General features: G+C 63.0%; 2 protein-coding genes across 13 annotated transcripts in view; one reads left to right on the top strand and one right to left on the bottom strand.

Moving 5' to 3' along the window:
- Positions 1-10,458, top strand: part of AATK (apoptosis associated tyrosine kinase) — a 40,064-nt gene extending 29,606 nt beyond the window's left edge. For 3 of the 4 annotated variants that reach the window (XM_058561845.1, XM_058561843.1, XM_058561841.1), the window contains 11 exons: positions 229-347; positions 539-626; positions 1,303-1,436; positions 2,623-2,707; positions 2,783-2,904; positions 4,481-4,630; positions 5,092-7,741; positions 7,834-7,981; positions 8,125-8,310; positions 8,686-8,819; positions 9,517-10,458. In XM_058561845.1, coding sequence (XP_058417828.1) covers positions 229-347; positions 539-626; positions 1,303-1,436; positions 2,623-2,707; positions 2,783-2,904; positions 4,481-4,630; positions 5,092-7,741; positions 7,834-7,981; positions 8,125-8,310; positions 8,686-8,786 — 3,783 coding nt within the window. In that variant the 3' untranslated portion in view covers positions 8,787-8,819; positions 9,517-10,458. The remainder of the gene's footprint in view (positions 1-228; positions 348-538; positions 627-1,302; positions 1,437-2,622; positions 2,708-2,782; positions 2,905-4,480; positions 4,631-5,091; positions 7,742-7,833; positions 7,982-8,124; positions 8,311-8,685; positions 8,820-9,516) is intronic. The other variant, XM_058561842.1, reaches the window with a different exon arrangement.
- Positions 10,459-10,537: 79 nt separating this feature from the next.
- Positions 10,538-27,219, bottom strand: part of BAIAP2 (BAR/IMD domain containing adaptor protein 2) — a 77,671-nt gene continuing 60,989 nt past the window's right edge. The window contains exons 8-15 of one of the 9 annotated variants that reach the window (XM_058561836.1): positions 24,607-24,831; positions 24,228-24,429; positions 23,346-23,547; positions 22,137-22,205; positions 21,358-21,520; positions 19,371-19,405; positions 16,618-16,660; positions 12,092-12,166 (exon numbers count right to left, since the gene is read on the bottom strand). In XM_058561836.1, the coding sequence (XP_058417819.1) occupies positions 16,633-16,660; positions 19,371-19,405; positions 21,358-21,520; positions 22,137-22,205; positions 23,346-23,547; positions 24,228-24,429; positions 24,607-24,831 (924 nt within the window). In that variant the 3' untranslated portion in view covers positions 12,092-12,166; positions 16,618-16,632. Of the gene's footprint in view, positions 12,167-16,613; positions 16,661-17,048; positions 18,613-19,370; positions 19,406-21,357; positions 21,521-22,136; positions 22,206-23,345; positions 23,548-24,227; positions 24,430-24,606; positions 24,832-27,219 lie in introns of those variants that run through there. The other 8 variants (XM_058561835.1, XM_058561837.1, XM_058561832.1 and 5 more) reach the window with 8 other exon arrangements.

Genomic DNA, 27,219 nt, shown 5'->3' with positions numbered 1-27,219 from the left:
CCAGAGAGAGCTGAGAACAGCTAGGGGTGTTGGGGGAGATGAACACAAAAGACTCAACATTACAGCCAGGAGGGGTCACCTGGGAGGGATCCAGAACCCATTTTGCAGATGAGTAAAGCGAGGCACAGAAAGACATGCCTTGTCCCAGGTTCCAGGGGGGAGAGGAAGAGCAGGGGCTGGAGGCGGAGCCTGGGGAGAGTGGAGGCTGAGGTGACGCCCGCCCCGCAGGTGTTCCTGGGGGAGGTGAACTCGGGCATCAGCAGCTCCCAGGTGGTAGTGAAGGAGCTGAAGGCCAGCGCCAGTGTCCAGGAGCAGATGCAGTTCCTGGAGGAGGCACAGCCCTACCGGTGGGTGGCACCTGGGGACTGGCGAGGCTGGAGGAGGCAGCAACGGGCCGGGGAGGGGGCCCCTGTAAACAAAGGCCAGCTCTGTGCTGCCCCCACTGCTCTCCCACCCCTGCAGAGCCAGCCCCCCTCCCTGCCCACCTGCCCCGCCCTGTCCTGAGTGTGTGTTGGGGGTGGCCTGTTGGCTCCTACAGGGCCCTGCAGCACAGCAACCTGCTCCAGTGCCTGGCCCAGTGCGCCGAAGTGACACCCTACCTGCTGGTGATGGAGTTCTGCCCCATGGTGAGTCGCCCCCCGGGCACTCCAGACCCTCTGCCTGGAGGGTCTGTCCAGGATGGGAAGGTGGGCCCAGCCTCCTTGAAGAGGGGCCTTTGCTGAGCCGGGGACTCCTCACCCCCAATCACCTCCCAGTGGGAGGTGACCCCACCCCACTGGGGAGGGTGTCTGTTCGGGCTGGGACTCCACTGCACCCTGGGAGTTCCCAGCTGCTGCTCTATCGCCTGCACTGCTCAGAGTGGGGACAGTTTCCCCGGGAGGCGCCTGGGCCAGTGAGGGAGGCTCATACCCACTCACCTCCACTTCCATGGCCTCGCTGGGGGCATTTTAATTGTGGGGCCTGTGACCGTGCCTGCAAACTGCCCCCTCAGGGCCCCTTCCCTCACGCACAGCTCCGGCACTGAGCCGAGCCGCTTGCCGACACAGAGGTGCCCTCAGAAGACGTGGGTCCCCACAGCACAGGCCATTATGGACACAGCGGCTCCTCTGGGCTGTTAGCCGGACACCTTGCTCACCCCAGCAGGCCCTGCGTGAGGAGGGAGGCCTGGGCGGTGGAGGTTGGACACAGCAGCTCCACATAGCCGGACACCTTGCTCGCCCCAGCAGGCCCTGTGTGGGTAGGTGGGCTTGCCTGGGCGCTGGCTCCCCAGCCGGCAGCTGACAGTGCTGCCCCTCTCGGCAGGGGGACCTCAAGGGCTACCTGAGGAGCTGCCGGGTGGCAGAGTCCATGGCACCTGACCCCCTGACCCTGCAGCGCATGGCGTGCGAGGTGGCCTGTGGCGTCCTGCACCTGCATCGCAACAACTACGTGCACAGGTGAGGGCGGAGGCGGGGCTGGAAGCCCTGGGGGCTCCATGAGCTGTCTGTGGGGCCCCCACACTGGCAGAAAGGGGCACCAGCAATTCCTGCTTCGGGGGCAGTGTGAGGATTCCCTGGGTTAGTCTTTATTCAGCCTCGAGGGACCGCTGTGCAAAGAAATTTTATCACATAAACCGCACCCCCCGGGCACATGGGGTTGGACAACTGCTTTTGCAGGACGTTTAAGTGAAGCGATGCACGCTGTCTAGCTGGCCTGGGCGGGCACGCAGTAGGGCCCGAGGCCTGTGCTCTGTCCCCAAGGTGGTCAGAGCCACCTGGTGGCCCCATGCTGGCCCCTGCTCTCCTGTCTCCCTCGGGCCTGGGGGGAGGGATGAATCTGTCCTGCTTCCCACCTTGGCCCCTGAAGTCAGAAAGACGGCCAGGGTGTGCAGCGTAGGGGGACGTGCCGGAAGAAGTGGCAATGGATGTGGCCCCACCAGCCCCGGACGCCGCACAGGCCGTCCTCCCCAACAATATCCTGGTGCTGAGTGATGACACACGCAACTCCAGCATCAGTGATTTTGTTGAAGAGGGCAGCTGCCAGCCTCCCGACCTGCCTGCTGTGCCCACCCAGCCCCAAGTGCCTGCACGCCCCCAGACGCAGGCCTGGCTGTGGCCTCAGCACAGCAGCTCTGTGGCGGATTTGTGCTGACCCCACATTTGCCCCGGTGCCCTACACCCCAGACACCCACCCGGCCACCAGGCAGCCAAGGCACTGCTGCCGGTGGGCGCTGCACACCCCACCCTGCCCTGGGGCCCCGTGTGGGCAGGGCAGGGGCAGGACCCCAGGGACATTCGGACCTGTTTCCCCACTGGTTCCTGCTTCCCGGGGAGCTGAGGGGGTTCCAGTATGGCTGGGCCACGCCTTTGTGGAGGGCCCTTGGGCATGTTCTAGCCCTCGGTGGGCCTCCTTTTCCTCCTCTGCGCTGTAACGTTTGAAGCCCTGTCCATGCAGAACCTCCAAAGTGCCCAGCACTGGGCGAGGGGCGTGGGGCTCTGGGCAGGGGCAGCTTCTCAGATGCCCTTCCCACCCCCCACACCGAGTGAGACCAGGACACAATTGGTGACAAGCTGTCCAGCTCCCTCAGTGCCCTGGACGCCCCCAGCCCGGCACTGCTGGCTGACCCTGCTCTCCTGCCCCCAGTGACCTGGCCCTGAGGAACTGCCTACTCACAGCCGACCTGACGGTGAAGATCGGCGACTACGGCCTCTCTCACAGCAAATACAGAGTAAGTGGGCCGGGATGGAGGGGCAGGGCTGACCGTCCAGGCCCCAGTATGTAACACTGGCCTGCCTGCCCACAGGAGGACTACTTCGTGACCGCTGACCAGCTATGGGTGCCGCTGCGCTGGATTGCACCCGAGCTGGTGGATGAGGTGCACTGCAACCTGCTGGTGGTGGACCAGACCAAGGCCAGCAACGTGTGGTGAGTGTACGTCCTGGGGGGCCCACGTGAGGACACGGCCCCTGAAAGTCAACGACTGTACTTCCACCTGCTGCCATCAGACCTCATGGCTGCCCTGCCTGGTGCCTAAGTGAGTGTCCAGTGAAGATGCAGGGCCTGCAGGCCCGCTGGGTGCCCGGGGACTGAGTCCCCCCCGCCAGCCTGTTCCTCTGTGTTGGAGGGGATGCAGGATGGCTATTCAAAAAAAGGCCATGGGTGCGAAGACATGCTCCTCTGTCCATCTCATTGCTCTGTAGGAGGTGGCCAAACATGTCCCCAAGTGAGGTCATGGGGGTGCTGGAGCCACCTGTGGCTACCAGCTGCCAGTGGCCCACAGCGGCTGGGTTGGTGGGGCAGTGGGGCCTGTGGAGGAAGTCCCGCTCCTCCCAGGACCCACTGGGCCGACGCCCCCAGACATCTGAGTGAGAGCACACCTTAGGATGGAGAGCCTACTAGGGCTACACTGATGAGGGGCGGGGTGGGGGGGGTGAGCGCATGGCACCTGTGCCCGTGGAAAGGGGCTGGTAGGGGCTGGGGATCTCCCAGGACTGCAGCCTGGAGACACTGAGCTGGGCACAGAGTGGGCATTCAGACCCAGTACTGCAGGCTCCACAAGGCCAGGGTCCGAGCTGGCCTGAGAACTGGAAGGTGCAGACTTCCACAGGCTCCACCATGGTGGTCTCCTGTCCTGACCAGCCTCCGCTTCCTCTTCCCGCCTCCTCCCAGCCCCCTAGGCCTTGGTCTGGCCTCCCCTCTGCTCCTGAAGAACCCTCAGAGCCTGGATCTGTGGACCAGCCCCCCTTTCTGAACTTTCCAGGGGCCCTCCCCTGAGCCCTCTACCTGTGCCCCCGTCAGGGACACTGCCTGCCCTCCCTGAGCCTTGCCTCTGCATCCAGCTGACCCTCCCCTGCCTGCCTCCCCTGCTGCATGCTGGCTGCGGTCCCCTAGATGGCCTGGGCCAAGGCCACTGTGACTTCTCTGTTGCCCAATCTGCTCTGTCCCTCATGACTCCAGCTTCCAGGGACAGCCTGGGGTCCCAAGAAACTACGTGAAGCCACCACCCACTGCGTGAAGAACCCAGTTGCCTTTTCCCAGCCCCGCATGCTCCGGCCCCGTGGCCCACCCCTGCTGGGCTGGGACGTCCCTAGGCTCGCCCCACCCTCAGCCTCACCGCCTTGGCACCATTCCCTTCTTCCAGCTTCCACCGGGGCCTGGCAGGACTGGGAGCTTCACCAGGGCAGCTCCTATACCTGGTGCAGGGTCTGGTTTTCCACGGCAAGAAATGAATGAACGAACAAAAGAATGGACCTGGGTCCATGTAAGGCCAGTCTGGCTTCGATTTGCCCAGGCACCCTGGGCACAGGCTTGGGCTTGGTCAGGTGGCCAGTCCCGCCTGTTTACTGAAGAAAGGCACCGTCTTTTGGGAGGGGCATCTCGAGAAGCTGGTGTGATGACGGGAGTTGCCCCTTGGTGCTCAGGGCTCTGAGGTGCTGGGATCGTGTGTGGCCCGTGCCATGGCTGGTCATGCCAGCCCCTCTGACGGCCGTCGCCCCCGCAGGTCCCTCGGCGTGACCATCTGGGAGCTCTTTGAGCTGGGCACGCAGCCCTACCCCCAGCACTCTGACCGGCAGGTGCTGGCCTACGCCGTCCGGGAGCAGCAACTCAAGCTGCCCAAGCCCCAGCTGCCGCTGACCCTGTCCGACCGCTGGTGAGGGCCTGGGCCGCCAGGTGGGAGGGGGCGGGGGGCCAGCAGGGAGGCAGAGGCAAAGAGGGCCGCTGCAAGTGCCCAGGGGTAGCGGCTCCCCCTGGTCCCCTGGCTGCTCTCTGGCCGGCAGTGATCTCTGGGCCTCACCCCCTGCTCAAAGGGAAATGGCCTCTTTGCCTAAAACACAAACGCTCCTGCAGGCAGGTCTGGGATGACCTGAGGGAAAAGTGCCCCACACGCTTCCAGTTCTCAAACGGCTGAGCCTACCTGGGGAGATCTGGGGTTGAGTTTAATTATGTGGGAGATTCCCTTAACTGCCCTCAAGGGATTTTGAGTGTGAGGAGAGGACAGCAGACCTTCCCCTTGAGGGAAGACGGACTCACCACTCAAGGGCTGGGCGGCGCCACCCTGGGGGCGGGTGGGGACCATGGGCGGGGACTGAGCCCGGGCCTGCCTCCCCGCAGGTACGAGGTGATGCAGTTCTGCTGGCTGCAGCCAGAGCAGCGGCCCACGGCCGAGGAGGTGCACCTGCTGTTGTCCTACCTGTGCACCAAGGGCTCCACTGAGGCCGAGGAGGAGTTCGAGCAGCGCTGGCGCTCGCTGCGGCCGGGCGGGGGCGGCACGGGTCCTGGGCCCGGGGCAGCGGGCCTGGCACTGGGCGGCACTGGTGAACTCGCTGTCGCCTCATCCTTCCCGCTGCTGGAGCAGTTTGCCGGCGACGGCTTCCACACAGACGGTGACGATGTGCTGACGGTGACTGAGACGAGCCGTGGCCTTAACTTTGAGTACAAGTGGGAGGTGGGCCGCAGCGCCGAGGCCTTCCCACCGCCAGGGATCGCAAGTCCTGGCTGTGCCACACGCCTGCAAGAGCTCTGTGCCCCCGATGGCGCGCCCCCAGGCGTGGTGCCGGTGCTCAGTGCGCACAGTCCCTCGGTGGGCAGCGAGTACTTCATCCGCCTGGAGGAGCCCACACCCACTGCCGGCCATGACCCTGACTGCGCTGGCTGTGCCCCTAGCCCCCGCACCAAGGCCTCACACCCTGACGACGGTGACCACGATGACGACTCCAACTGCAGCCCAGTCGCCTCATTAGCCATGGAACCACTGCTGGGCCACGTGCCGCCCGCTGATGGCCCCTGGGGCCACTGCGACTACTACCTGTGCAGGAGTCATGCCCGGGACCTGCCCTGCCCCTCGCGATCGCCCTCCCCCGGGGCCCTGACACTGGCGGAGCCGGGAGCCGAGGATGTCAACTGGGGCTCGACCGCCTTCTGCCCGCCCTTTTTTGAGGACTCGCTGGGCATGTCCCCCTTGGGGAGCTCTGGGGCCCGGCTGTCCCCAGGCGGGGAGGAGCTGGGTGAGGCCGAGGCACACAGGGCCGCCCAGCACAGACACTGGAGCTCCAACGTGTCAGCAAACAACAACAGTGGCAGCCAAGCACCAGAGTCCTGGGACCCGGGCTACGCAGGTGGTTACATGGACTGCTGCCCCGGCGTGAAGCAGATCCTACAGACTGACCCTGAGCTGGGCCCCCCACTAGCCCCAGAGAACCCCAGAGAGCCTCTCCTTGGGCCAAAGGGGACCTCCTCTGGCCGGGAGCCAGGCTGCTGCCTTGGCCTCCCCCATCTGTGTCCTGCTGAAGGCCTGGCACCTGCCACCTGCCTGGTCACACCCCCGTGGACAGAGGCAGCTGTAAACGAGGGTGACAGCCCCCAGGCAGAGCCCAGGCTTGCAGCGAAGGCCGAGGGCTCTGCTGGACTCCAACTGCCCCTTCCCTCCATCCCATCCCCATCCCAAGAGGGAGCCCCACTTCCCACTGAGGAGGCCAGCGCCCCTGCTGCCCTACCTGCCTCTCCCACGTCCGCTGGCAGCCACCTGACTGCCATGGAGCCCATCCAGACCCTGAATAGCAGCAGCAGCTCCTCCGAGCTGGAGGCACCAGGCAGTGAGGACGACGACACTACTGAGGCCACTTCTGGCATCTTCACTGACTTGTCCAGCGATGGCCCACAGGCCGAGAAGCCAGATGTGACACCAGCCTTCCGCTCCCTGCAGAAACAGGTGGGGACTCCTGACTCCCTGGACTCGCTGGACATCCCATCCTCAGCCAGTGATGGCGGCTGTGAGGTCTTCAGCCTGTCGGCTGTTGGTACCCCTGGTGGGCAGCCTCGAGCCCTAGACAGTGGCTATGACACGGAAAACTATGAGTCTCCCGAGTTTGTGCTCAAGGAGGCGTATGAGCTGTGCGAGCCTGAGGCCCTTGGGGAGCTCGCCTCAGAGGGTGAGAGCCCCGGGCCTGAGACTCAGCTCTCCGCCTCCCTCGGTAGCCTCAGTGAGAAGAACCCCTACCGTGACTCGGCCTACTTCTCAGACCTGGATACGGAGCCGGAGACCCCCTTGGGCCCCATGGAGAAGCCAGGAGGTGTTCTGGCCCCAGGGCCAGAGCCGGACGTGGAGAGCCCGCAGAGCCCTGGGCTGCAGCCTGCACAGCCCTCCTCTGAGCCTGGGGTGTCCACAGAGGCGCAGGGCGCTGGCCCCAGGGAGGTGCGGCCACTGCTGCTGCCTGAAGTCTCTTGCCCAGAGCCAAGGGCCTGTGCCGCGGGCCCCCGGCAGGAGACTCTCTGGGCCCTAGGCTCAGCCCAGGTGCCGCCGGTGCCCAGCCCCGGGCGTTCCAAGATTTTCCTGCTGACCCCGGTCCCGCCGAGCTCAGAGAGCCACCGCGCAGAGCTCCATGAGGCCCCGGGACTGCTGTCGGGGCCGGCCCTGAAGGAACGGACAGGGGGGCCGGGCGCCCCCAGAGCCCCACTCTGCCTGGCCCTGCCGGGACTCCCCGCAGCCCCGGAGGGCCCGTCGGAGGAGGAGGAGGAGGACAGCGATGACAGCGACGAGTCAGACGAGGAGCTCCGCTGCTACAGCATCCAGGAGCCGAGCGAGGAGAGCGAGGAGGAGGCGCCGCCCGTGCCCGTGGTGGTGGCCGAGAGCCAGAGCGCGCGCAACCTGCGCAGCCTGCTCAAGATGCCCAGCCTGCTGAGCGAGGCCTTCTGCGAGGACCTGGAGCGCAAGAAGAAAGCCGTGTCCTTCTTCGACGACGTCACTGTCTACCTCTTCGACCAGGTGGGCTGCCGTCCTGGGCTCTGCGCGGGACGGGAAGCGGTGGGAGTGGCCGCTGCTGGCGGCCCGAGCCACGTGCTGCTCTGATCCTCCAGGAAAGCCCCACCAGGGAGCTCGGGGAGCCCCTCCCCGGCGCCAAGGAGTCGCCCCCCGCGTTTCCAGCGGGCAGCCCCGGCTCCTCCAGCGCCCCGGGCCGGCCGCGGCGGGTCGACTGCTCCCCGGATGGCTCCGCGGCGGAAGCGGGTGAGCTGGGGGCGGGGGTACGCCAAGGGGGTGGGGCGGTGATTTCCCGGGTGGGCGGGGCCGTGACGTCACGGACAGGCGCCTCCCCCCTCCCCATCGCCCCCGCGCTGTCGCGGCCCCGAATGACAGCGGGCGGCCTGCAGGCGGAGCGTTCGAGTGGGAAGACGGCTTCCCGCTGGCGCCGGCCCTGGAGCCCGCCCCGCCCGCCGCTGCCGCGCCCCCTAAGCCGGCAGCGCCTAGCCCCTTCTCGCGCTTCACCGTGTCGCCCGCGCCCGCGTCCCGCTTCTCGATCACGCACGTCTCCGACTCGGACGCCGGGTCCCTGGGAGGTGAGGCTTCGGCGGGGCTGGCGGGAGGGGACACTGAGACGGGCAGTAGAGAGGGCGGCCGGGTGCGCTCATTATTTCTCATCTGAAAACAAGCTCAGTTTTCAGACGGGGAAACTGAGGTTCGGAGAGGTCAGGTCACGCCGGGCCTGCCTGTCCTGGTCACCTTGGCGTGGCCTCGCCTGCCTGCCTGCCTTCTGGGGAGATGCAGTGTCCCAGACACAGCTGGGTTGGCACTTCCTTGAGCCCCAGGGCCTAGACTGGATGCTGCCTGGTCCTCAGACCTCACCCTCTTTTCCCTCCTCCTGAGGCACCAGGCTGGACACTGAGCACCCCCGCCCTGCTCTCTGCCTGACCTTAGCTCCCTAAAACCTGCAGCAGCCTCTCTCACCAGAACCTTCCCAGCCCCTGCTGGGCTGCCTCAGCCCCTGCCTCTACCCCCTGCCGTTGGCTCAGGACCTGACCCATCTCAGATCTGACAGCTCTTGCTCAGAGGTGGCTAAGGTGCACAGGTGGGGCCCCTCTCCAGGGCCTTAGCTCAACCCTCCCTCCATGGTGCACACTCTGTTGCCCCAGACCAGGCAGGTCATCCCTACCAGGGTGGCCCCACACATAGCCCCCACCCTTGTGCCTGACAAGTCCTTTCGCCTTCTGCTGGGCTTCCCTGAAAGCCCACCTCCACCGAGAAGCCTCCCAGCCATCTTGTTCCCTGCCAGACCCAGCCCCTCCCCTGCTGCCCTTGGCCTATGGCTGCAGCCTCTGGAGAAGGGCCTGTTGGCCTGTCCCTGGCACACAATGGGGCCCTCAGCAGATGTCTGAGCAAATAAGCAGGTCACAGGAGATGAGTGCGTGACCCTGGCCTTGTCCTGTTCGGACCTCAGTTTCCCTACCTGTAAAAGAAAGACTTGGAGGGCGTTTACTGAGCTTTGTTGGGCCTGGGGGACAGACCCTAGCCTGGGCCTGAGCCTTGATGCAGTGGGAAAAGAAACAGGTCCAGCTCCCTCCTAGACAATAGGCAGACCTACTGCAGTGAAGGGGTCTAAGGGCCACTGCCCCAGCCAGTCAGTGGCCCTGAGGCCAGGGATCAAGGCCAGGTTGGAGTCCTGGGGGGAGGAGTCTCTGGCTGTCCCTAGAAGGCAGGGTCCTCTCAGGAGTCCCTGTATCTCTGGTGTCTCCCCAAACGCTCACATGGCCCCTTCTGTTTGCCAGGCTCTGCAACAGGTGCTGGGGGCAGCTGTCAAGAGGCTTGAGACCAAGGTGGCCCCCCGCTTGGAGGCCGGTGTCGCCAGAGCTGCTGCTGGTCCTGCTCCAGGAAGCAGCGAGGACAGTGACCCAGAGTGAGTGGGGACCGCAGTCCTGTCGGCGGTCGGCAGCAGCTTCCAGCACCTCAGTGCCCCACGCAGTGCCCTGGAGGAGCAGGGCCTGATGAGAGGCCCCGCTCCAGCCCTGGACAGTGGAGCTGCCGTGCACACCAGCCCTGTGTTGCCCTCGGGGCAGGATTTGTCCTGGACACTCAAGTTTGCTGCTACCCCCTAGGGATGCCCTACCGCCCGGGGCCCTGGCGCTCCCCACCCTGCAGCTGCCTCTCTACCCTGGCTGCCACGGTCGGACCGGTTGGCCTCTGAGTCCAGGGTACTTGCTCTTCGCTGGGGAGACTCGCACGCCCTGCCACCTGGCTCCTGCACGCATTGTGGGATGCTGTGTCCTCACCCCACGAGAGAACAGGTGCAAGCCTGCCGGGATGGCCTCTCCTCGCCCCCTTTGCCCTTTCTGCCTGGTTCTGGGCTTGCTCAGTAAAAGAAGAGGACTCTGGGCTCACGTGCCCCCGCCACCCTTACCTCAAAGTCTGTGGCTGTATTTCCCCTTCATTGACTCAGCTAGACCTGTAAGCTCTCCCTCCCCAAGGGTTTGGGCTGGCTCGCACCTGGGTCCCGCTGCTGGAGCCCAGGCAGGTGGGCCAGGGTGGGCACCCCTGCCACCACGGCCCTGTTCTAGAGGTGCCCGTGGCTGGCTGGTGCAGGCAGCTCCCCTCCGCAGAGCACTGCCCAGCCCGGCCCAGCTGCCAAAGGAAAGTGGGGGTTGCGCCCCACAGTCCGTGTTGGGGGCTCCTGTCTGCAGGGATGTGGACAGTGGGAAGGGTGCAGCTGGGAGGGAGGGAGGGTGGGGGCAGGGCAGCACAGGGACTATTTTTGTAACCAATATTGTCCGAGCGACTGGAAATGGGATGATCTTAAGTTATTGTTGCCAAAGAGATGTAAAGTTTATTGTTGCTTCCGGGGTGTGGGTGGGTGACTCAGTTGGGGTTTGTGGTTTGGTTTTTTATTAGTTTTATTCGTTTGAGGCTTAGGATGCTGGTGCAATGATTTTCTTGTTCTTTGTTTTTTAAGAGAAATCATGCTAAGGAAAAAAAGCCTTTGTGCTAAGCTTGTGTTTTCTTTTGGGGCCTGCAGATAAAGCCCTGGGCAGGAGTGGGCAGGGGCCGTGCTGGGGTGGGGACGCTGATGCCAGCTCTGCCTGGGGAGGCACAGTAGTCCCTCCTGACTGCGGGGAGTGGGGTGCAGGAGGGAGTGGCCCCTTCCCCCTCGCTGTCCATGGTACAGGTTGGTGGAGGGAGACGGTGACCTGGGCCCTCAATGTGCCCGGTGGGGGTCTGCCCAGAGCAGGGAGTTCTGCTCCCTGCAGCCCTCTCTTCCTGCCCTGCAGTTGGCTCTGCCTAGGTAAGGATGAGGAGGGGGACCCACAGACCTCCCTGAGAAGCTCTTCCCCCTGCCTTTCCAGGGGGCCACGCCTGTCCCTCGGCACCGGGCCGGGAGGGGAGCTGGGAGGCAGGAGGGTTTTGAGGAGTTGGGGCTCCTGTGCATCCCCCACCCCAAACGTCTGCCCTGTGATCCCACCTCCTGCACTGGGCCTGTCTCCAGCTTCTGTAAGGTGAGAGGGCTGTGTGCCCACCTGGGCCCTCCGCCCACTGTGTTTCCTGTCCTGGGGTGTGGGCAGGCTGCAGGCAGTTCAGAGCTCCAGAACCCCTCCTTGGGGGTCCTCGGAGGAGTGAGCTCTGCCTGGAGCTTTTCCCCAGGTGAGGACTGCTGCCACCAGTGTGGTTACCATGGCTGTATTTCAGCCACAAATATCAAATAGCATGGATCCTATAATAAAGCTTCCAAAAGCCTCTATTTCAGCTGAAATATGGAAGCAGCTGGGGTGCAGAGGGGAGCCCACCCAGGAATCCTGGGGCGGGGCAGGATCCCCCGCCCCCACAATGGCGCACAGCTTGGGGTCTGGACCCAGGAATTTAAGTGCTCGTAATAAATTCATCTTCCAAAGAAGGGTGGCAGGCTCTCCCAGTCCCTGCGCCCCAGGCCTCTGCCCCCACAGGCAGAGATCACAGATCACAGCTAGGCACAGGGGGGCAGCCCGTTTATTGACCAGACACTTAGGAGCTACGAGCAGCGTGGAAGCTGGGCTCTCCTTCCAGCTACAAGCTGACATAGTATCCTTCCCCGCACCCTGGTGGGCTTCACGGCCTGCACAACCAGATGTGCCTGCTCTGGGAGGCCAGCCCCACAGCCCAGCCAGCAGGTCCCGGCTCCGGGTGCCAGGTGCCACCTCCACAGGAACAGCTAGGGTCCAGCCCAGGCCAGACTGAAGTGGGGGCAGAGCTCTGGGCAGGTGAAAGGTTTGGAAGGAGAAGAAAATTCTCTAAACAGAGATCACGCAGATTATAACAAAATAGGTTACGGGTGGGGGTGGAGGAGGAGGGGCCTGACGGGGCAGCGGGTGCAGACGTGGCTGTCAGCTGAGGAGGGGAGCAGACCTGTCATTGGTCACTGTTGGCTTCAGCTGGACGTTGGCAAAGGGATTCCTGAGGAGAGAAGAGAAGAACGGTTTCAGTGTCCAGGGCGGGCACTGTGAGCTGCCCTACACTCCTGGGGCCCCCAGCCCTGCAGATGGCCTCAACCCAGACCCTGATGGCCCAGCCTCCAAGCTCAGAGCTGGTGGCCAATGGAAGCTGCAGGGCAGAGGCAGGAAAGGGTGCCATCTGCAAGGCAAGCTGACCCCCAATGTACCAGCCTCTGCTCACCCCCACTGCGCCCACACCTCGAACTGCCAACCCTCCCAGGGCAGGGTGGGTGGGCGTGAGGGAGAGACCCCACTGCAGCCTCCACCTCTGCACTGGGGGCCAGTTCTTTCTCAGCAACCCGAGCAGTCCCAAAGGGGCCTGCGTCTGAGTTTGGTGAGTGGCCCCACAAGGCCAAGCAGCCCACCCGCTGTCTGCCTGAGAACAGCAGCTGAGCCCTTTGGCGAGGACGCACCTGTTGACACACAGAAACATAGCTCAGCAGCCACACAAGCCCGGCCCATGGGGCCAGGAAGATGGCCAGGAGCAGACACGGGCCTCGGCCCGCCCCATGTCGACACAACAGACACGAGGCGCAGGCACACTGGCAGCGACAGGGCTGGCAGGGGTGGACACCTGCGGCCCCCCGCAGAGGGGCTGACCACCTCCTCGTTGAGAGGTCAGCCACCTGTCACCCCAGGGCAGCCACGCCCTCCCCTGCGTGCCCAAGACAAACAGATAGACTAGCCAGACAAGAGGCTGAGATGGAACGAGATAAGCACTGATGGGGGTCCTGGTCCTCACGGAAGCCTCTCCTCCTTGAAGTCCCTGGCAGGCTCAGGAGGACCTGCCTGGGCAGGGACAGCACAAGACAGCAGGCCAGGGGACGTCAGACAGCTCCAGGGTTGACAGCACGGATGGCAGGTGGGACACGGATGGCTTGGCATGGACAGGACCGCACTCTCAGCGAAGCGCTCAGCTCTGAAGCCGTTACCTGGGCAGGAGTCGCCTCTGGCACAGCTCGGCCGGGCATCCACGGGAGCTGGACAGGCAGGTGGACGCCTCCTCCAGTGTGCCCAGGAAGAGCGCCCTGTATTTTCCTGAGGACTTGGGGTTTTCTGAAAAACGGAGACTCTGGACTGAGGTTTTAAAAGGATAAACTATTGAGAGGCGCTGACCCGTCGACGCACGGCTTCTGCATCTCCACAAGGACATCTGAGAGTCTGGCAGCTCACGCACACCGATGACGAGTGTCTTCTGCTTGAGAGCGTGACTCAACCCCGGATTAAAGGCTGTGTCCAGCCCCCTGTGGGGCTGCAGGCTCCGCTTGCTTGGGGCCTCTCTCGGCTCTAATCCGTGCAGACGAGCTTCAGCCACACTGGCCACGGGCAGGGCCACCAGGAACAGTGACATCTGCCCCGGGGTGGAGGATGGAGGATGGCCCGGGCCCTGGCTATCACCTAAACTACAGACTCTGGTTCTGGGGGCGGGTTCTAGGGGGACAGTCTCGGCTGTCTCCAACCAGGGTCAAGGCAGGAGGTCTTGGGGGGCTGGAAACAGGCAGGTTTGTCCGTCTAGAATCAGGGACCGAGCCAAGGAAGGAGCGCAGACCTTGGCCCCAGAGAGGAGAGGACCACTCCCGTGCTGACCAGAGCAGGGGGCAGGATGGCCAAGTGGGTTTAGGTAGTACACCCCTTACTCGGGTCCCGACACACCCAAATTCTCATCAGAAAGGGCCAAGGGCAAAGCATCATTGTCCGCCAGGGCCAGAAGGAGCTGCAGGGCCCAAAAGGTCTCCCCGGACGGGGGTCTGGCCTGTGACCCACACTTTTCTTATCTCCTCCCCCTAGAACAGTGTGACCATGGAGCACACTGCCGGTTCTAAGGGAGTGGGCCGGGGCTGCAAGTGCTCGGGCCTACTGAACAGCTCCCTCCTGCAGCCCCCTTGCAGCTCTGGCCAGAGACCCCAGGGCAGGACCCTCCCACCACTCAGCATCAGAGGAAGGGTGCAGCCCCCTCAGGTGCCCACCACCTTCTGGAATGTTCCGTGAAAGAACGGGCTCAGGAGCTACCCCGGGGGAAGGTACCCATGTGACCCCGGACGGGGGCCTCAGGTCTAACACTGCAATGACACAACAGGACAAGATGTGGACCCAAGGCCACTGCAGATTCTCCCGTCCTGTGGACGTTTGTCACTGCTGGGGGGAGGACACCGAGCAATGAGGCTTCTTCCCAACAGCACTGTAGGTGGACGATCAATGGACAACAAACCAAGACACAAAACAAGCTCCTCTCGTGCCAGAAAAGAAAGTCAACAAGCAATGCCCGCCCAAGAGCTCCAAGCCCAGGGGCAGAGTGGGGCTCTTCCCCTGGGGGGCGCACGGGTACACTGGCTGGAGAACGCCAGGGGTGCGGCTCTGTCCCCTCCCTGAGGAGCTCCTGAGCAGGGATGCGGGGATGACTGGTGGCTTTTACACAGAGAATGGATTTCCACTCACAGCACAGACCAGGCCTGAAGTCCCTGGCTCAGGGAAGCACAAGCCCGACCCCTCCTGGGGAAGGGTGTGTCGGGCTGGAGTTCAAGGGGGCAGGGCTACCTCAGCACTGCCTCCTGGGCAGCCCTCAGGGACACCGAGTGGCACAGGGGTCCCGACCCCACTGCTTCTGCCCCTGGCAAACCCCTATAGCCTAAGGAGGGTCGAAGCCTGCAGTGGAGCAGCGTTCAATTCCAGGCTCATGAAGCACGTCACTGCGGATTTGAGAGAATCATTTAAGGTTATTTTCTGAATCCACTACTTGAGTAAGAAACAAGGTAATTCTGAGAACAGCCAAGTCATTGTAAAGTGCGACTTCCATCTTTTGGTGATTCCGGAGCAGAGAGGCAGCGAAGAGAGCAATTATTGCATACATTTCCACTTTCTCCTCTTAAGACGTAGTGGTTTTTCCATGACTTCAGAACATCAGCCTTTCTGGAATTGAGTTGTTCTTGTTCCCAGCCCCCTTCCCAGGGCTGTAAGCTCAGGCAAAGCTGGGCAGGGTCCCTCAACCAACCAGAGATGGGTTTGGACACTCCACCCCTAGTTGACTAGTTGGGCCAGGCAGACTCGGTGCCGCTGGGAAACTTGCCAGTGGCGCTGTGCGGCATGCTCCTGGGGCTGAGTGCACCACCCCCCAGGTCTGCCTTACATCAAGGGACGTCGTCCTTGAGCCTTCAGCCCTTCCCGTGCCTCCCTCAGGCACAGCTTGGCCCCACCAGCTCAGAGGGGCCAAGGAGCAGCAAAGGTGGGGGGTCTGCACAGTCCGGAGGTGGCACATGCAGGCTTCTCAGACAGAGCACCTCAGAAGAGGAAGAATCTAAGGCAGGGAAGGAGGGTGGCCCAGGGTCACCCACTGCTAAGCCAGAGTCAAAGGCATTTCCACCCCATCCCCAAATCTCAGGAGCAGTTGTTGCCAGAACTTTCCAGAACTCACGCCAGTTTGCCAGCAGAAAGGCAATGACAGGAAAGGGCAAGTCCAGGATCTCTGGAATAGTCTGGCTGCCCACAGGGAGGACGGCATTGCCGTGACACCCAGCGGGGTAAAGTGATCACCATTCTTTATAAAGGATTGAAGTGCGAGCTTCACGTGGCCAACTCCTCGGTGATTTGGGGCTGGGAGTGGGGACAGATGGGCAGCCGTGTCGTCTTGACCCAGCATAGGAGTCCAGGGTGGTAAGCTCCTCCCTCTCCCACTAGCCATCGCTGCTCACTTTCCGAGGACCTAGGGGACGGGACAGTCACCAGGAAGGGGTCAGAGAAGGCTGGTGAGGGCACGCACGCGTGGCAGCCAAGGGCCTGGTCTGGGAAGCCTGGCACAGCCTCTTGGAGCCATGTCAGGGCAGAGGTGAGGCGAGCCCGGGCAGAGTGGGCAGCAGAGCCACTGTATCCACCTGTCCCCAGCGGGGTGGAGGCGTGCTCCTGCTCCGGCATGCCTGGGCACGAGCCATGGAGCTGTCCCCAGGACCCCACTCTGGTCTCCCCAGCCCCCATGGGGGCTGCAATACTCACCAGCCTGGGAGCCAGCCAGGCCAGGCTCAGACCCATGCCCATGGGGGCCGGTCCAAAGGGACACTCAAAGGGGCCCAAAGCCAGCCTTGCAGCTGATCACAGGCTTCACCCAGATTGTGGCCAAAGCACCCAAGAGAGGCAGGAGAGAAACCCGGCAGAAGGCCAGGGCCAGACTGTGCCCAGCAGTGGGGGGGGTGCCGCGGGCAGGGGGCACAGTGGCGGGGCGGCGAGTCAGACCCACAAGCTTCCAGACAGGGAGAAAATCCAAGAGCCCAAGGAGGGATCCAAAGTGAAGCAGAGGCCTGGAGCAAAAGCAGAGGCAGGCTCGGCAGACCCTCGGGCCCCACCCCTGCCTGAGGCCGGGGGGTCTGCCAGAGCCGCTGAGAACACAGAACGACTAGCACAAGAAAACCAGAACAACTTACTAACTCTAGTCAGGGCAGCTCAAAACCTGGCCACTTCCACATCGGCGCTGCAAGGAAACACAAGGGCTCGGTTGGTGCAGGTGGAGGGGGTGGGTGTGAGGACGCAGAGGCTGGATGGAGTCTGGGGGACGCCTGGCGGCTGGTGCACACTGCCAGGAGCACAGGACACCAGCCGCAGGGCAGAGAGCTGGTTCTCCAGCCCTGGGAGGGCGTCTGCAGGGAGGGGCACGAAGGGCACACCAGCACAGGCAGGGCGTCCCTGGGTCAGGACCAGTGGCCCTGCTCTCTCCTCTGGGGCGGGGGGCCAACCCAGCTGCCACTCCAGGAGAGCAGTGCGGGCCGGCGCTGTCTGCCAGTCGGTGGTTCTATGGAGGGTGGCCGGCTGGGGTGGCCAGGCTCCACATGCAAGGGCTGGAAGGAGGCGCCACACCCAACTCGATGCAATAAATAAAACTTTTATTCAAACGACTGTGGTACAGGGCACAATTCAGATTAAAAAAAAAAAGGAAACAGGAAATATAATTTTCAGCACTTTACATCTTCATACAAGTTTTGCGGTTTTGTGTCTACATTCTTCCATTGAACATGGAGTCCCCTGGATAGGAAATCTTTTAGCAAAATTAGACCACCACCACAGAGGTTCTTTTTACATAGGTCCATGTTCTGGCTTTGTTTTTTCCTTAAATATAAAAGGGGTCTGTCTGAGTCTTGAGCTGCTTCTCTCAAGGACACCACCAGCTGCATCCTAGTTCACGGGAGAACTGGACACTAAAGCACGGCAGAGAAGGAGCGGCCACGGCTGCCCAGGGCCCCGCGGGAAGGGCCGGGCAGGCTGCACCCTTGGGGCTCACTTCCCAGATTAAGGGTGCGAAGAGGCAGTACCAGTAGCCACTGAGTCCAGCGTCTCTGTTTAAGTCACCGAGACACACAAAAAGATGAGAGCGTTTAGGACAGGACAGGGGCTGCCTGCTTCCCCCAGGTGGGAGAGGGGCCGTCGGGCCTGAAGCCACCCTCCTGGGGGCCAGCCTCGCCAGGCCGGGCCACACCCCTGCCCTGTGCAGCTGCCACTCTTCACAAGGCTGGTTAAAGAAACAATTTCCAGAACACGTGGGGGTGAGGGGTGGTCTCTGGAGGTCTTTGGAACGTCCGACTGTGGCCAGGCAGTGCCTGCTCCCGACCCCTTTCCCGCCAGTGCACTGCGTGAGGTCAGAAGGCCCGGCTAATGACGCCCGCGCCCTGGTCTCGGTACACCATCCAACAGCAACCGCGGAGAAGGGTGCCTGGCCTGGTGGGCTGGGCGGGGCCAGGGGCCACGGCCTCCCTCACAGGAGCGGCCAGCTTCCTCAGGAGGCCACCCAAGCTCAACACGAGCCCCTCTCTGGGTGCAGCCCTCGGCAGGGTGCCCATGGGGCCATGAGCCTCTCGGAGCCCCCAGCACCTTCCTTTCCTGACACAGAGGCCAGCGTGCACTGGGGGAAGTCGGATGCAGAAATAACAGTACGTACACCAGAGTCCATGCAAATCTGTTTTTGTTTTTCAGGAAAAAAAAAGTCCTTTTCCTGTTTTTCATCTTTTTGTTTTGTGTTTTTTTTTTATGATTTTTCTTTTTCTTCAAACTTTAGACCTGGCTCACAACGAGCCTTTGAAAAGGGACAGTGTGTCATGAACGCGGCAGACGGCGAGCAGAGGTGAGGACACCCACCCGTGCTGCCCGGCCCGCGGGTCCCGCCTGGCGGGACGCACGGGGGAGGGGCACGTAAACACGGGGAGCAGAGATGGGGCAGCACCATGGACCCTGGGAGATCACAGAGTCTGGGGTCACCAAACAAAAGGCAGGGAGGGAGCGGGTAGAACAGAGAAATAACCCAAGAACAAACCACCGAGAGCTGAAGAGGAAACTGATGGAGACCAGACAGGTGGGGTGGGGCAGAAGCTCCTCAGAGCAGCAGCTGCCCGTGGTCAGCGTCCTCACACTGTGGACACCAGCGTGCCGCTGCCGCTGTGAAACAAAGTACAGGACAGCTGCCAGGCCGTACGCCTCCCCCGCAGCAGCCCTCTCAGCAGCTCAGGGTCAGCAGCCACCCGGCCACCTGGCTCTGCAGAAGCGGTGGTGGGAAAAGCCCCGGAGCCAGGACAAGCGCCAAGCCCAGGCAAGGGGCACAGGAGGCAGCAGCTCAGCCGTCTGTGCCGGCTGGGCTGAGGAGATGAGCCCAGGGGCAGGCGGGCCCCCTCCCAGCCAAGAGTGGACGAGGCAGGCCTGCACATGAACAAGGAAGAGCAGGGCCGGAAAAAAACTGGGCCGAGAAGGCTCCTGCTGTGGCCGTGGGCAGCCCAGGGGCCCACTTGGGAAAAAGCAGGAGCCCCAGGAATGGCTGGGTGGGTCCCCGGCTTTGGCACAGGCACAGGGCCCGCCCCCGCCCCTACTGGTGAGAGCAAGAAGGCAGCGCCTGGGAGGCGCTAATTCCCACTTGGCGATACCCCGGGCCCCTGGGCCCCTGCCTCTGGACAGGGCATCCAGCCCTCAGACCCCCTGTCCTACAGAGGGCTGGGGGGCTGCGGGATGAGAGACGGAGAACAGTGCCCCCAGGGGCCCACTCACCTGACCCGGGGTTGAGACACCACGAGCTCCAGCCAGGCCCCATGGAGAGCCCGGGAGAGCAGCCTGCCCCACCAGCCCCCAATGGGACCACTCCCCACCTGCCCACAGCTCCCCACCCCCCACCACAGCTCACAAGGATGAATCTGAGGGCCACTTACCTGCTCACAGCCCGTGCCCCGTAGTCATCCAGAGCCTGGGGAGGGAAAAGCAGAAGCAGGTCAGGCCAGGGGGGTGCCGGGGGTGAAGGAAGGTCTCCAGGGCAGGAGCAGGCTGGCTGGGTGCCCCTCCCGACCCCAGAGTGTGCGGTGCTGCCTGCAGCCGAGGGCATGGAGGGCTCCTCTCCCCTATAGCACTAACCTCCCAAATTCACCAGGACACCTCCCCATGTGGCCAGGAGCTGAATGCATATGTGTGAGCTCACACTCATGGGCACACACAAGACAGGTCACTTGACTCCCTTCCACGCCGGTCTCCCAGAAGCACTGGGGCAGGCGAGGTTGGGGCTATCTAGCAGTCAGGGCAGGTGGTGGGGCCTCCCGGGATCCCAGGACCTGAAACCAGTGAGGTTGGGGGGGAGGGGACAATGGACGACCTGACTGCAGTGCACAGTCACCTGCAGGCCCACCTCAAGGAAGCCTGGGCTGGCCCTGGGCCGAGTGTCCCCCTGAGCCCCTAGACCCCAGGAGCAGCTTCCCACACTGGGGAAGGAGCTGCTGCCCAGGAGGGGAACCCCCGGGCGAGGGGCTGAGGGCTGGGCTGTGGATAGCTACCACATGTCTGCTGGCCTGGCCTGGCCTCAGGGCCATTGAGGGGCGTTGAGGACACCCTCCTTAGCTCTCTCAGCACCAAAACCAAATCCACAGACTGGGAAGTGAGAGCAGCAAACAGTGGGCAGACCCCTCTAGGCCTGGCCAGCTGTCTCATGAGCTCGAGTGGCCTGGATGGTACCAGAGTGTCTCACTGTCCAGCAGGTTTAACCCCAAGGTGCCCTGGCTGGATCAGCCTCTCCCTGCTGCTGCCCTGAGCACCAGCTCCAGCCTCACCTTCTCCAGAAGGTTCCATTCAAGGGCCCCAGTCACACCACTCCAGGCTTTCCCTCCTCACCACTTGTCTCAAAGCACGTGTTCATGCTGCCTAAACCGCAGACCCGTCTGCAGCGCCTTGGAAAGCTTGTGCCAGCAAAGCCCTCCTCATAAGGTGGGCAAGGCTGTTCGGGATGGTGCAGGACAGGGTGAGTTGGCCACTAGTACCCAGGCCCTTCCCTAGGCCTTGCCTACCTCGAATGTCACTCGTTGTAGAGCCTCAGATCACACTGTCAACGTGGGAGCCCTCGGCTGTCGGGTCAACTCCCTGGTGGTCACCCAGGCTGCTCAAGTCTTGGGGACATGTGGGGTTCTGTTTTCTCTCTCTCTCTCTTGCCTGGAGGCCCCCAACCCGCAAGCCAGGGCCCAGCCCTGGAGACTGGCCCCCAGAGCACAGCTGCTGGCCCCTGCCCGCCATGCAGCCACAGCAGACCAATGTCCTTGAAGCCTTGGGCCCCTTACACCCCAAAAGCCTCCCAGGGCAGAGCCGTGCGGTAGCACTGTCCACACTCACACCTCAGCCCTGCCTGGACCTCAGGGCCGCCATGCACGCCAGGGACCCCGCCAGGGACCCACATCCAGGACCTAAGCCTCGAGCTTCTACCTCTGGACACTCGGTATTGGACGGCCTGACCACGCACACCCAGCCCTGCCTCCTGTGGGTCCCAGAGACATGTTAACTAGAAGATTCCGGCCACATTCCAGGCCTGAGTGCAGGTGCTCGGGTCTGCACTGGGACCCATGACTGTAGGAGCCCCACAGCTCTCAGGGAGGGGCCTCTGGATACCAACTCCTACCCGACGCCCAGGCTCAGTCTCAAGACCCGCAATGCCCCAGCCCAAGGGAAGGGCAGGCAGAAGGGCACCTGTGTTTCGTCTGGAGCCCTGAGCCTGCAGAGGGTGCCCGGCAGTGAGCCACAAGGCGGCCACAGCAGGGCTGTAGACACAAGGCCCAAACCCCTGAGTCTCCTCCAGGCATGTCCAGTGGAGGCGCCAACACGGGGCTGTGGCCAAGCGCCCCCAGCAACAGCCCCTTCTGGCCCAGGCCCCTGCCCTGCGCTCACCTGGGAGAAGGCGGGCATGGCCACGCTGTAGGGCCTCTGCTTGAAGGTGCCAGCCGTCTGGGCAGGGAAGGCGCGGGAGGCCGTGCCGTAGTCGGGGGGTGGGATGGCCAGGTCCTCCTTGTCCAGGAGGTTGCCTGTGCTGCTGCTCTTCCCCGGCTGCAGGCTGTGGGGACCGGGGCTCAGAGGCAGGGTCAGCAGGCCCCCTGGCCCCTACCCAGCCCCTCACCTTCCCCACGCCTCCCTCGGCTCCTCACAGAGGGCGTGACAAGAGGCTGCTTCGGCGGCCACGGTTGCAGCCACGCTGATCCCATGGGCCTCCCTCCCTGCTCAGAATTGGACAAGAGGGTGTGCCAGGAGAAAATTCTAGAAGCTCACATGGAGCTGAGTCCTACCGTGACCCCAACCCTCCGACAGCCGCTCAGCCCCCACCTCTGTGGCTCCAGCAGTGACTCTCTGGCTCTCTCAAGGGCCAGGAATCTCCCGCATACCCTGCCCGCTGGAGATGGCAGCAGGGGTGTGACCTTGGGCCCAGTGTGGGGCAAGGAGAGTCCCCCTCCCCCAGGTTCTCATACCCCCTCCTCACAAAGCAACTCTAGACCCGTGCTCCCCAAGGGCCTCACACATACAGCATGCCAGGCCATGGCGGGTGGTACTGTGGGGGCGGAGAACAGACCAGAAAGCCAGCCAAGCTCTCTGTGCTGAGGGCCTGGGCCTCTCTCAGAGGTACCCGTCTACAGGGCCCCATTCTCATCGCTGCCCCAGCCAGCCAGCATACTCACTTCATGTGCAGCCTGTCGCTGCCGTCACTGTCCAGGACCCGGGTATAGGAAAACGGAAACCAGCCCCGCCTAAAAGAGAAGAGCCAGGTAAGAGTGCACCAGGGCCCCCAGGTTCTAGCATGGGGCCCCAAGTACCCCTGGTTCCCTGGCCTGGCTGTGCCCATCTGTGGAGGGAGACCAGGAGAACCCAGTCAGGACCCTGGGTGTACATCCGGCTCTGAGTTGCCCCGCCCTGGATAGGAGCTCCGGCAGCCGCTTCCACTGTGAGGATGGGGGGAACACGCAGGAACCCCAGGCAGAGATCCTCCTTCTTTGACAGGCAAGGCTGGTTTCCTACCAAGCAGCCCGGCTGGGCAGGGCCTCAGCCCCAAGTGGCCACACTGACCCATGGCACCAACACCAGAGAAGCCATCTAGAAAGGAGGCAGGTGTGGTGGCGTTCAGGAACAGAGGTGCCCACCTATGGCCCTGCTCCTCACAGCTCCCCTCCCAGGGCGGTGGCTGCCTGGAGGCCAGAGCAGAGCTCAGTCCAGCCGCTCCCTCCCTAATTAAGGCAAGCCAGAGAGTCAGGGCCAGTTCTGCTCCAGGGTGGGGGTCTCCCTTCTCACCAACAGACACACCCAGACAACAATGGCGGCAGCGGGAAGGGGCAAGTCCCTGACCCGGGCAGCCCCCAGGTCAAGCAAGACAGATGCTGGCATAGCCTCTCGGCAACAGGTGTTACATTAAGTTGTGAAGGTGCAGCTCATCTGACTCGACAGCATAACTTCTAGAACCAAATATGAGGGCTGATCAGATACGCAGAGGAGATGTGGGGGCGGCAGAAAGGCTGCGGGATTGAATGCTGGCCTCCACCAACTGGGAAGCCACACCCCTGACAGCAGGGAAGGTGCCACACTGCCCACACGTGGGGCCCAGGGTCAAGTTAAGTGACGTGGGAGATGAGGGATGACAGAGCTGGACAAATGGTGGAGACTGCCGTGCGTGAGAAGCCCTCATCATGTGTGTCCACGTGGCCCAGTTTTTCTACAGAGAAAACCTGTGACCTGGACAATCGGTGTGAAAAAGGACCCAGAGCCACCAGGATATCTGAGAGCCGCAGGGTCAGGAGGCCGATGTCCCCGAGCTTGATACAGGGCAGGAGGGGTCTCCTCACTCCCGTGGCCCCCAGACGGCCAGTGTGGGGATGGGCACTGCCCGAGGCACTCACATCTTGGTCTTCTCACTCTCGCCGTAGTGCCAGCCATCACGGGCCTCAGGCACCAGGAGGGTGATGAGGTCGCCCTCTTTGAAGCTCAGCAGGGTGCTGTTGTCCCCGGCCGCATGGGAGAAAATGGCCTTCACCCGCATGCGGCCGTTGCGTTCCAGGCCAGCTGCCATGGAGCTCGAGCGGGGCAGAGTCTTGTTTTCGGCTGTCGGAACGACAGGGGAGGCGTGAGGGGATGCTCTGCCCCAAGTGGGGAGGTAAAGGGTGCAGTCACCCACCCGTCGACTCAGCTGCCCAATGGTAAGATGCTAGAGGCCCTGGACAGGCCTAGAAGTGGACTGTCCATCCTGGTGGACGCTTGCCAGGCCTCTAGGGCCGTTTGTACTCAGATTCTGGAAGGACCTGGGTGCTGGGGATGCGGATCCAGCTGCAGACCTTCCACCCATTAGCTGGGAGCAATTCTCTGGGCCTGAGCCTCAGCTTTCCCATATACTCATTAGGAGACCCTCACAAGCTGGTGGGGGGAGTGAGGGTGCTGTCCATGGCAGACGTGGAGGCAGAGCCCAGGGAGCTGGACGGGGGTGCGGAGCTGTCTCATGGTCAACTAAAGCCCTCTCGAGCCCTATCCATCAGTTCCCGGCCCTGGCTGAGCTGACGCTCCACCCATCAAGCTCACGGCCCCACCGTTCATCAGACCTAATCCGGGAGACGGGCAAAGCCCAAGAGTCCAGGACCGAAATCTCAAAAGGGTCCCCAGGGTCCTGCCACAACATGCACACACACATGCTTGTGGATCCCCCTGACCTCCCCCCAGGTGTGGCATCACCACTGCGGGCTTGGGGAGCAGGTCCAGGGTCCCAGCCAAGCCCCCAGCGGAGCCCTTACTGGTGGTGTAGCTGTTTTTCGGGCCCACACTCTTGCGCACGGGAAGCGTGTTGGAGTATGAGTCGCTCAACTTGTTCTGAGACTGTGGAGGAGATGAGGACTTGGGCTGGGTGGCCTTGCGGTCAGCCCAGGGGCTGTAGTCCTCGCTGTCCGGGCCCGAGACGCCGTTCATGACGGGCGTGTTCTCCTGGGCAGATAGCCGCTGTCGAGAAGAGGCGGCAAGGGCACGGCGTTGCAGGAAGGGCCTGGCCCAGGCAGAGCCAGCGTGTAGAACCCCTCACTCTGGGAGAGGCGCCCCGGCTGCCACGGGATGCCAACCGGGGGCAAAAGGGGGGCATCCTCCCACACCCATAAAGCTTTCAGGAGGCCGAAGACTCACCCCTACAAATGGGGCCAGCTCGGGGGGCACCGGCAGAGGCTTGGCCCCCGGAATGGGGTCTGAGATGACCAGGTTGGACTTGGAGGCCGACAGAGTGCTGGGGAGGATGGAGCCATTGCTGCTGGCCATCTGCTGCATGAGCTGCACGGCGCGGTCTGGAATCTTGTTGGGGTCAGCACAGGCCTGCTGCCACAGCGGCAGCTTCTGTGCCAGCAGCTCCTTTCCCTGAAGTGGAGAAAGCAGAACAGGGCTGACTGCGGGCTCCCGCAGCCAGCCACATCCCGGGGGACCCCCTGCAGGGCTGGGAGAGGCCAGGACCTGCTGCTGACCTCCTTGATGCAGCCCAGACTCCGCCTGGCACCAAGAGGCTCCTGGAGACATACCCCCAACCCAGGAGCATCTGGCTGGGGCTGTGGGCTGCTCTCTACCAGTTGGCGCCTCACAACCAGACAGGGCACCTGTAAGTCCCCGACCCTCGACAGGAAAAGGGGCTGGAATGTGGCAGCAAACCATGCAGTCGAGGGACCACCAGGAATGAGATCAAACCAAGGCCCCACCTGGGCAGGGGCCTCCCCAGGGGCCCACAGAAAGACAAATGAACAGAGGCCCACACATTAGCCACAGAATGGGTGACCCTTCATGGGCGAACCCTGAGATACTAGGAAGAGGGTCGTCCAGCAGACCTGAGGACCATGAAACTTTGCAGGGACAGGGAGGGGACCATGGGGAAGGGACAGAGCTGCCCAGGGCCCAGGTGAGGTCAGGCCAGGCTGCCAAAGACAAAGGGAGGGGGGGGGCCTGTTGACGCCTGGCAGACATAGAGCGCTAACTGCTTCTGCCCACCACCCAGGGGTGCAAGAGCCCAGCTATCCTTCTGCTGTGCACCGCAGCCTGCCCAGGACAGAGCTGCCCAGATGAACACAAGGGGTCCACAAAGAAGGAGGAAGCCACAGGCCTGGCAAAGGGTCCCGGGGGGGCAGCCAGAATTGAGACGCCGGCCTAAGGTTCCCTGCAACCCACTCGAGGTCCTGTGCCCACTGCATGGGCATGCCCACGGCCTGCGGCCAGCTGTGCCCTCCCCCCTCCTGGCCCTTGGCCAAAGTGGGCTACCTAACCTGCAGCAGGTGGCACAATCCGTGTCCTACTGCAGACTCCAGATCTCTCCTGAATGGAGCAGCCCCCCAGGTTGCAGCAATCATGGTCTCCAGGACCTCCACAGGGGCTGTCTGGCCCTCACTGCCTCTCCCCACTCACCTTCCCACTTCTCTGGATCTGTGCCTGGGTGGGGAAGAGTGCCCTCATGGGGAAACTGGAGGATGCCAAACAAACTGCCCTCTGAGCAGGCTGCTGCCCCTCTTTCGCTGCTGGTTTAGATCAGGGACCAGCAAACCACAGCCCGAGGGCTGGCTGCCCATTTTGTAAATAAGGTTTCATTGGAACATGGCCACGTCTGTTCATTTACACGTCTGTGGCCGCTGCCACATGCAATGGCCAAAACCAAAAATATTTACCATCTGGACCCCGCCTGAGATAAATGGTTGACGGGTGAGGGGTGGTGGTGAGAAAGCAGGCCAGCAGGGACCCAGCACCATGGGGGACAACACTAGGGTCAGAGTGCAGCCCCTGGAGGGGCTCCATGTCTGAGGTGACCAGAGTGGCCCAGAGCTCCCACCGGGCGACGAAGCCCACGCAGCAGGGAAATGCCCCGTGGCCTGCGTCTGGGAACAGGTGGGGAGGTCCTGCCCTCATGCCCCAGCCCGGGACTTGTGCCTCTCTAAACCCACCCTGGAGGACTAGATCCAGCTCCCTGGAAAGTCAGCTGTCACCTCTCCCATCTGCAAGACCAGGCCCCCCTTGGAAACGGAGATGGCAGTGTCCTGGAGAACGAGAGCTCTCCTGTCCCCGTCCCCACCTGCGGCAATGACGGGCTTGAGCTCTCCTAGATCCGCCACAGGGCCTGGCCTCCACCAGAGGGCGCAGACAACTGCTGCAGCACTGCCGGGAGCCGCGCAGGCGGTGTGTCCGCCCCTGCTTGGAACACCGCAGCTGGCAGCCGTGCAGGCGGAGGCCCGCCTGCTCCCACACCCCGGCTGCCAGCGAGCTCTCCCAGTGCAGGATCTGGATGGCAACGGCATAACCAGTGGGGTGGCCCCATCCCTGACCCCGAAGGGAACACAGGTCCTGTCACTATGCCTGCTCTGTACCTGTGACAGCAGGCCCTCAGGAAGCCCAGGCAGGCAGGAGCTTCTCCACAGAGGGAGGGCATCTGTCTCCTTGGTTGCCCAAGCCATGGGGACCAGAAGCTGAGTCTCAGATCGAGCTTGAGTATGCCTGTACCCTGCTGATCCACAGAACCCCTTCATGGAAAAAGGACATGTACTAGGGCCTCCCTGGTTGGCTTGGCTGCCTAACCACAACTTTTAAACTGTTAGAATGTTCCAAAATGTTCTAGTGGACAGATCTGATCCCACCCCAGCTCCTGTGGACTATGGGGAATGGGGGCCCCACTGAAATGCCTGTCCCTGTGGGAGAGCCTGTGTCCTCGGGTCTCATTAAACCGGCCTCTACAAGGGGTTCCCTGGCACTGCACCTCTTCCGAGGGGCTTGCTCCTC

Source organism: Diceros bicornis, chromosome 18 (genome assembly GCF_020826845.1).
Source record: "Diceros bicornis minor isolate mBicDic1 chromosome 18, mDicBic1.mat.cur, whole genome shotgun sequence".
In the NCBI taxonomy this organism is placed as follows: domain Eukaryota; kingdom Metazoa; phylum Chordata; class Mammalia; order Perissodactyla; family Rhinocerotidae; genus Diceros; species Diceros bicornis.
Note: the sequence above shows the minus strand (reverse complement) of the source record. Positions and strands in the feature narration are given on the sequence as shown.